The sequence below is a fragment of the Pangasianodon hypophthalmus genome, chromosome 3 (genome assembly GCF_027358585.1).
Source record: "Pangasianodon hypophthalmus isolate fPanHyp1 chromosome 3, fPanHyp1.pri, whole genome shotgun sequence".
NCBI lineage: Eukaryota > Metazoa > Chordata > Actinopteri > Siluriformes > Pangasiidae > Pangasianodon > Pangasianodon hypophthalmus.
Window position 1 is genome coordinate 15164406 of NC_069712.1, and position 9799 is coordinate 15174204.

Sequence of the window (9799 nt, forward strand, 5' to 3'; positions counted from 1 at the left end):
GGCCCAGATGCCCTCGCACGGGACTATGTGTGCATTAATGCCTTTGTGAAAATTGAGCGAAACACTTTGAAGGGAGGGCTAACTCAATCCATCAAATTGTCTGAAATTGTGAAGAAAATTCAAAAACCATATGGCCTCCAAACGCTTGTGTCCTTTTCTGGGCGACGGGACACGCTTGTCTCGGCATTGAGAGCCGCGGGAGGCTGGAGATGCTCCATTGTAGGCTGTCACATGAGGGAAGGCTGCTCATTTGTCCCCGAGTTTCACGCTCCGCGCTAAAAATGACAGCGCCGTCGCTTTTCTGCAAACACTGCGTCCCAACCGCCGAGAAACTGGCCCAAAACCCGGCGTTTTCACGCGCCACTCATGCACACATTCACCCATCCAGATTTCTGTTTCTCACATAAATCTATTGAAGGTAGCTCATTGAAAACAGGAGCCGAATGGGCAAAGGTTACGCCTGTTTGAAAATGAAAGGAGAAAAAAAGAGGCGAGACAGAAAGGGCAGAGGTTAGTTCATGTTTGTAATAGTCCACTTTTCTATTAAAAAAAAAAACAAAACAACAAAAAAAAAAGCAAACGAGATGTCTGCTTTTGCAGCAAGCGCAGCTGATATCAATAAAATAAAGCCTATTCACTGGCTCAATATTTCAATTAAATATCTCTAAATCATGTGAACATTTATTCAGAAAATACTATTTACAATAGCAAAATGAAACTAATAAACTAATACGAGCATTTTTGAGAAAAAGCATTTATTTCCTTTAAATACATTACACTTTTTACACTGGGTTTAAATGGTGTCTTGGTTTAAAAGGCACTTACAGGCATACAAACCATAAGAAATATATTCAAAATGTGACAGTCTAAATTGAACCAGAATTATCCTGTTTTTTCCCCCCACACGCAGTAATGTTAGTATGAAATGTTTTTGTAACAAAATTTGCTATATCAAATGTTGAAGATGTCGCAGTCCTATATACGCATCACACGGACACACGCTCTACACGTGTGAATGTTGGAGCCTCTGAACGTTTCGGAGATATTCATATCAGATCTGCAGTCATTTTAACAAAAATAAACTTATAACATAAAATAGAACATGCATTATACATTTCTCAAAACACGGTAAGTTCTCTATATGGCCTAAACGGGCAATTATATTTTGTGTGTGTGTGTGTGTGAGAGAGAGAGAGAGAGAGAGAGAGAGAGAGATTATGTCAAGGTACTTATTGCTTTCCTTCAACTAACAGTTTGTTTGAAATAAATAAGCTACATGATTGCGGTGTTTAGATAACTGTCATTGCATAAATAAATCTGGGAAAACTGTCCATGCTTTTGAGTTTTCATTTGTCATGAGTCTTTTAAATACATTTGGTGCATTAATGGCACTTTAAACTCTAGCGTTTTAAGGAAAAGGGGTTCGTAAACGCTGGATTCTGAGCATCAGTCATCAACGTCGATTTCCTCCTCTTCGTCCTCGGAGCTGTCTTTGCTGGTCGTGTGGTCTGTGAGCGGGGATGGCGGAGACGCAGGCCGCTGGCTCGCGCTGTCCCGCTCTCTCCCGCACAGCCCCGCAGATTCGCTCACCGGAGGCGTAGCCGTGCCGTTTGCGCACTTTTCCAGGTCCGCTAATTTGGCCATCTTTTCGAAGGACACAGAGCCCATGGCTTTGGCCGACTCCACGTCCGCCTTCATCTCCTCCAGGTCGCGTTTGAGCTTGGCTCGCCGGTTCTGGAACCAGGTGATGACCTGCGCGTTGGTTAAGCCGAGCTGCTGCGCGATCTGATCCCGATCCGCCGGAGATAAATACTTCTGATAGAGAAACCGCTTCTCCAACTCGTATATCTGATGATTGGTGAAGGCTGTTCTCGACTTTCTCCGCTTCTTGGGAGTATTCCTCTGGCCAAACAGTGTCATGCCATCTCTTCCTGAATAAAACAATCCAACCAACACACTCAGAATGCAAACATGGTGATATTCATGTAACAAAAATTACCACCATCACCAGAAGTATCATCAGCAACAACAACAACAACAACAACAACAGTAATAATAGTAACAACAATAATACTAATACTACTACTACTACTACTACTACTACTAATAATAATAATAATAATAATAATAGTAGTAGTAGTATTAGTAGAACCTTAAAATACACAATGATAATAATAATAATAATAATAATAATAATAATAATAATAATAATAATAATAATAATTTAACGTGTTTATATTTTGCTGTTTGCTAGCTTTTAAGCTGCTCCACTCTGAAATTATTTCTACATCTTAATTATGTAAAGGTATTTGGTATTAATAGCATTAAATTCAGTATATCTAAAATTGATTTGGTCAGAATTACAGAATAGGCATTTAATTGTTACACGCTGTATATTACGCATTTAAATGTAACACTTGCTAAACGCTACACTGCATGATGCTCTACTATATTCACATTTTTAAATTGAATTCTAAAAAATAAAATTTAAAGATGATACTATTAATGTCAAATTTTGCAAACATACAATAATCCAATATTTTAATGCTTTCTTAAGTTTTAGTTTTTTTGACAAAGTGCACATAAAGCGTACACAGCCATTTGAGAAGGTTTAGGCTAATAAGCTCTTGTATGTATTTACCTTCAGCGGCCTGCAGAACACTGACTTCGAGCCCTTTGAAGGTTTTGCTGGCGAGCTCCTCCAGCGCGCACAGAGGAGAGGTGTGTGTGAGCAGAGCCCGGCTGCCTAACGGGTGCGCCGCCGCCGGGAGCTTCTCACCGGCCGAGAGGAGATGCGCTGTGCCGCAGAGCGAGTAACCTCTCTTCACGGAGGGTTTGTTTAATATGTCCTCAATGCTGAAGGGTGTGAGAGGCTTGTTGGAGTTTGCAGGAGGAGGCAGATGGTCCAGCGGACTGCGCCTTCTCTCCTCCACCGAGGCGCCTTTTGCGTCTTCTTTGGAGGTCATTTTTTTTTTCTTTCGTGTTTTCAGTTTGTGCCGCAAATATTTCAGGGATTAAAATATGTGTAATTGACAGTCTTATTTACAGCAGTTATACTCGTATTATTTTGCTGGACCGAGAAAAGAAAAAAAAAAAAAAACGAATTTGAAGACGCGGTCCAGAAGTGTGTGCAATTACATGCCCGCCGACATGCTGGAGCTGCTTTTGCCGCAGGCTTGGAGAACTTGGAGTCCTTTTAAAGTGGCAGTTCTCCTGGCCACAGCTCCTGTGTGCAGTCAGATCAAGCTCGACGAGCTCAACAATCCGAGAGCCTCTGACTCCTCAGCACAAACAGCCAGCCTCAAAAGCAGCTGGAATTGACTATACTAACAAGTTATTGTTGATAGCGAGACAATCAATTATATCCAGTGGCACTTTCTCTCCCTCTCTCTCTCCCACTCTCTCTCCCTCTCCCTCCCTGTCTCTTGCTCTTTGACTATGTTGCAGTCCAGTGCGAGCTTTAGTGAAGAAGGAGCCCCATTAATTAGAGGGCATGGCCGGGAGGAGGAGCCCAAACCCGATTAGAATCCTTAATACTCCCACTATTTCTTCCATATTAATGATTTGTCGATAGGAATTTTCGTTTTGGTTGAGCATATTTAATAATCGATGACTCTAAATTTCGTTGTGGCCTGTGATTTACAAAAGCAGTTAAACATTAAATTCGACAGTAATTGCAGCTTATTCTTATTCTTAAATTAGTGCTATTAGTTTTTTCATAATACTGAGACTACTACTATTAACACTGATTATATTTAAAATATAATAATAATAATAATAATAATAATAATAATAATAATAATATAAAAATTGTTGTTGTTATTATTATTATTTTTTTTATTATTATTATTATTAGCATCTATCTGAAATAAGGAGGTGTGAATCAAGGCAGTATATAACAGTTGATGAGAGAGAGAGAGAGAGAGAGAGAGAGAGTGCCTCTCAGCTGCTCCAAATCTTCGGTGCTATAACTCAAGCGCAAAGGGCCAGCACACATCAGCAGTAAGATATTTCATCTCTAAAAATCACCCGCTGCTCTTGCTCCTATATTTTTTTGGCGTTGGGTTTTTCCCCCTTTTTTTGCGGGGGATTTGCGCAGCATGTGAGAAGGATAACGCTAAACTTCATTATATGCGTGGAAATACAAATCAGCTCTCTCCTGCTTGCCATTTATTCAGGTCTAGTTGAGTGTCTATTTGGATAAAACGATAACAGGCCATTTTCACTGACAGTATAATCATTTGCTTGCTGGTCAGTATGTTTAAGTGTATTATTTGTTTTCAGTCATACGCTGTGGAAGTTATTTAGGTCGGTAAAATGTTTTTGACTGACTCTACACCCCGGCTTTGTGATTTAGAGAGGGTCAGGCCTCGGTGGTTTCACAGGCACAGAGCTGTGGAGGAAGAGCAGCAGCTCTGCAGTGAGAGATGGACATCTGGAAGTGGCTGTAGTATTATGGGATAGTCGCTTATGCTGGCAATATTAATGTGAATATATATATATATATACACATTTTTTTTTAATGACAAATACTCGTTCGTTCATTCAAATCGCTTTCCAAAATTAAAACGAAATTGGCTTAAATGCATGTTTTAATGTAGGCTATTAATTTTTTTTCGTTAAAGCTAAAACCTAGCCAGAATAAGCAATCAAATTCAAATAGGTGAAATTCCCTTTTAAATAAATCAAACGACGTAAACAAACAATCAAACTGAGAATAAGCTGAAACTGCAGTGAAATGAATGCGCGTGCTGGCGTTGCCAAGGATACAGAGTACGTAGTGTGCGTAACGTGTGACGCACTTAAATTTTACGCGTAGAGAAACCGGAAGACGCTATTTTGAAATTGCTTCGTGGGAAAAAAAAGCCTGCAATTTCAGATACAACCGCTGACTCGATATATCTAATCTACAGGAGACTTTAGTCCATTTCAAATAGCCTGTGTCTCATTCACTGAGAAATCTCAACCAGTAAACAGACATGGAGTAGCAACATCATGTGGAGACTATAATATCTACAAGCTAAAATGTCTTCACTTTAAATATCCCTCAGAGAAGAGCGAGCGACTGATTGAATGCGCGGTTAATTAATTTCAGTGTAATATTAATTATGCTAAATAATACTTCGCGCCCATTTTAAAAGTTTGATTACTTGGGTGTCAGCTAAGATAAATGAAATAAAGGTCTGGAAATAAAGGTAGATGGAAATATCCAGCGCATATGATTCAGGGAAATTTGTCATTTTGTTATAGCCTTGTGGAAGGCTGCCTGGACAGGTTTATTATTTCATTTATTCATTGCTTCCGAGCGTGAGCGATCCGATTTCACAGGCTATGTCGGATCTGTTCACCAAGTTTGGCTTTTGCTTTTTTTTTTCTTTCTAGAGACAGTAAATCATCTATCCACACATCTGCTGTGGTCTGGAGGTGGCTGATGGTGGTCTCCAACAGATACTCTTCACCCTTATTTAATCTTTATTCAGCAGTGAAGGTGGTCCAACCAAGACAAGTTGGTAATTTAAAAAAAAAAAAAAAAAAAAAAAAAATATATATATATATATATATATATATATATATATATATATAATATTAATAATAATGATAATAATAATAATAATTATTATTATATATGTTGTTGTTGTTATTCCTCATGACCTTGACTAAAGTCATGCATTACATGGCTAAGATTATTCACTTACATAAGGGAAATTAAGTCGATAAAGTCGAATTTGGCCATCAGAATAAGCCAGCACTCATACAAACAAATAAGCCCATTGTAATAAACCTTAAAATATTATTTTCAAATACTGTAAAATTTATGTCGATGGATACTTTCGTGTAGATGCAACGCTTCCATTTGAATCATACTCTCTAAAATTTCCTGGGATACAAATAACCCAGTTTGGAAATCCAGAGCTAAGTCCAAAGAGGACCATCAGCTGTTTTATCAGTGAGGGGGATGTAGACTGAGCATGGGATGCTGGGATAATTCTCTAACCCTGCTTGCTGGTAAAATGACTACTAAGCTAGGTTGTAGACACCAGTGCCAGCCAATAATCTAAGATAATGTTAAAGAGAACATTAACTGTAAATGGAATTATGTAAGACATGAACTAGTCTTTAAAATATTCTTATAAAAATGCCAATTTGTCTCATTTATTACAAGAACCCGACTACAGCCACGTCCCCCAACAAACAAACAAGCAAACAAACAAATGACGTTAGCTAACGTAGGATACTTTTTTCCAGCCACCTAACACTGGCTATCAAGCAAAAAAAAAAAAATACATAAAGGTTATTGCATAATGTTCATATTTAATATTTAGTTACAGAAATATCATTTAAAAGGTTCAAATAAATTATAAATCGTGTTAAATGTGAAAAAAAAACTTAGATTGCTTACAGTTGCAGCTGATTTCTTTTACTTCAGAGTTTTTACGGTTTCCTCGAAAATTCCAAAAAAAGTGAATCTTGACGCAACGGGCTTGTTCCCTTTCAGGTCCGCGTCCCAATCCCAGCATGCTGAGGGACCCATTATCAAACCAATCAAATACATGAGCCAGCAAACTAAACACAGCAACCGAGCTGTAACAAGAACTGAGCTTTTTTTCAGAGCTGTAGCTAAACAAAACGTTAGATTAACGGAAGTGCAACTTTCTGTCCACGGTTAAATTAATAGTAAATAAATAATGAATAAATAAACAATAAAGCTCCTTCACTATGGGGTGTATGAGAGTGTATAGCCTATAGTATAGGATCATATAACTACACATTATTACATACATACACAATCTTTGACTTGGTAGAGTCACTCTTGAAACCAGTCTCTTGAAACTGTTCAGATTATTATTATTATTATTATTATTAGTTTAGTTTTATTTCCACCACTATTCATATTACATATTGCTACATATTGCTCATGTGATGTCATTTCTGACACTTGGATCATGGCCTGAAACTAAATTAGCTCTTGTACTGACTAGTTCCCTGATGCTGATGCCTTAATCCCATGCACAGATGTTTGTAATTAGGGAACTGATAGTGTCCACAAGACCTGAGCATGAGAGGACAGAAAATGAACAATGGACTGAATAATCAAAGAACAGAAATGCAGAGTAACTGTTACATAGTTTTGTTAACCCTTTTGGAGCATTATTTACTGGCAGACTACACTCACAACTCTAATTGCCAAATTCTTTTGGATGACCCTCTGGTTATTTTCTTTTTTGTTTTTTCAGCTTGTGCTATTTTTCCAGCAAATGATGTATCTTATTACAACCAAAGATACTGACCAAAATGTATCACTGTATAACACATCGCTTGTGTGTTGTAGTATTGCTCCATTTTTATGTGACTTCTGTTGTAAAAGCTCATAATATAGCCATTACGCTGACTCATATGTAAATTAATTAATCTGTTTAAACACATGTATAAACTACGAGGTACAAGATATAAAGGAGTACATAACCATAAGAAAGCAGTATGCATTTTTTCAGTGCAGTAATTTATATGAAGATATAATAAACTATAAATGGATAAATTCTGCAAACCAGGCCCTACATTTATTATTAACAACAGTAGCTTGGATACCAGCCCATCTGAGGTGGATTAACATTTGGCAAGCACAGCATTGGCACCAACTGTTCTGTCATCCCCATGTAAATTACCTTCCACAAAAAAAAAGAAATACAAGGTCAATCTGATGTGATTAGAGCTTTTCTCTGAAGAGACAAATGCTTTTATAATTCCTGTCTGCAGCACTCATGCTGTACCATTATCCTGATGTACAAATCTACACCATACAGAAATGCTCTATATAATAGTAATAAAATAATAATACTAGGAAACAAAACATGACAAATGATGTAACACAAGCATAATGTCAACCTTTCTTATGGCACAGATAATTCTATTAAATTTGATTATTCATGACAACAAAGTACTCACTATTTGTGATTTTTTTGTTTTATGATATGATGATGCTGGGCATACGTAGCCTCCTATTTAATACTAAGTGTTACTAAAAGACTAGTTCTAAGTATAATACAGATCTAATGGAGATTACTGCTATTATGTGACAATTCCACTGTAGCTGGTCACCAAGGCTTTATGCTTCACACTATCTCCAGAATGCTCAGTTTGCTCATAGTATTGCTAAGATTGTTTTAAGAACCATTCTATAACATTTGGAATGATTTTGGAAGCCCAGGACTATCAACACCAAAGCACGTTTATTGCCGCCTCTCCAAGGTGCCCTGTGCAGTGCCCTGATTTTATAGCCTGATGCAGAACCTATGTTCTGCTCCATCCACCATAGATGCACACAAGGTTTTTCCCATGGCCTCCGGGACAACACCGTCTAATGTAACGCCAGATGAAACTCCAAATTGAGCGGCTTTGTGGGCCACAGTGGTTGCAGTGGAAAAGGCTCTGGGTGGTTAATCTGTAGGGCGAGTGCTCAGCACACAAGTCTGCACATCAATTAGGTGAGTAATGGATGTAGAGCTGGCACAGGACCCGAGTGAAACCAGAGCTGACAACTAGCTGAAATCAGATCATGAAACTGAGGTCTGTGCGAACTGTGCTTGGCTGAGAGGGGGGCAGATGAGGCAGAATGCCTCCATGCTCCCATTACAAGAAGTGTTTTGGTGGAGAGGAGCTTGAGCGAGATGTGGGCCACACTGGACCCAGTGACATTTCACTCTAATTGCAGTCTGGCTTCGATGGTGGTTAAAAGATGACTTAAAAAACTAAAACTGAGCTTGAGAACAACTTCACACAAGTAGAAGTGCTAACCCTGATTTATCTCCCTAATATGCACAAAAGCATTCTGATAATTTAATAGTATAAGAACGCCAACAAAATATTTTAAACCAGTCATCACAATTTCTTTGCATTTGCTAACATTAATTGAAAAAGTGCATGTCCCATATGACCTCCTGTAATTCCCCAAAAATAACAAACTCAATAAATACAGTGCTAATGCCTCTCTAGATCTGGTGCTGCATCAGAAAAGCACTAAAGGGTGATTACTTAAATTATAAAATACGTTTATGTACTTAAAATATACACCCAGTTTGTTTATCTAAAAACATCTATCTGTCTGCCCAGTTATGCTCAATAACCAGAAGCAGTACAGGAAATCTATCAACACAGTGAGAGGATTCAGAGCTGGAACTGAGATAACAAGTAGCTCATAGTCAGACACAGCGCTTTATTGCCTCTCATTCCCTGACAGCACGTTTCGAATGTCACAGTCTGGAGAAGTCCTGAGGCACAGGTGAGAAATAGACCCATGTCAGAGGAAAGATATTGAGAGGACAAAGTGTGTCAGATATGCACCTGAGGTTAGCTGCCATGGCCCAAGTCCAGTCTCTGCAGCTGAACAGCACAGAGAGCCGTCATGACCCGAGGCTGACAGAAAAGAGCGACGACCCATCTCTCTGCCCTGATTGCCTTATTAAAGATATCTACAGTCGCAGATGACATATGCTGTCAATGATTCGGTTACAAGACCTATATATATATATATATATATGTAATAGCAACATTCACTGTTAAACTTTGCCTTACTCCATAGTTGCATTAGGGGAGTTTTCTGTGAAGTCATTCCAAAATAACAGCATTGTTGGCTATATCTCATTTACAAATTACAGCATTTTACAGTATCTCACAGTCAATCAGCACTACTTTCACTGTCTGTGCCTGATCGGTGTAGTACAGACAACTGCCTGTGTTTTTCAGATAAATAACAATCATTTTGGCAGGCAAGTATATATATTTGGTTACACATACTAAATTA

General features: G+C 38.3%; 1 protein-coding gene across 1 annotated transcript; it reads right to left on the reverse strand.

Annotated features, from left to right (window-relative positions):
• Positions 1-793: 793 nt before the first annotated feature.
• On the reverse strand, positions 794-3437 carry lbx1a (ladybird homeobox 1a). Its single transcript, XM_026943169.3, has 2 exons — positions 2642-3437; positions 794-1931 (listed from the first exon to the last, which is right to left on the reverse strand). The coding sequence occupies exons 1-2, from the start codon at positions 2964-2966 to the stop codon at positions 1447-1449; spliced, it is 810 nt and encodes a 269-aa protein (XP_026798970.1). The 5' UTR covers positions 2967-3437; the 3' UTR covers positions 794-1446.
• Positions 3438-9799: the final 6362 nt, after the last annotated feature.

Coding starts and splice junctions, on each gene's coding strand:
- lbx1a (XM_026943169.3), bottom strand. CDS start 2,966: ATGACCTCCAAAGAAGACGCAAAAGGCGCCTCGGTGGAGGAGAGAAGG. Junction 1,932..2,641: donor TGTTCTGCAGGCCGCTGAAG/GTAAATACATAC, acceptor TGTTTTATTCAG/GAAGAGATGGCATGACACTG.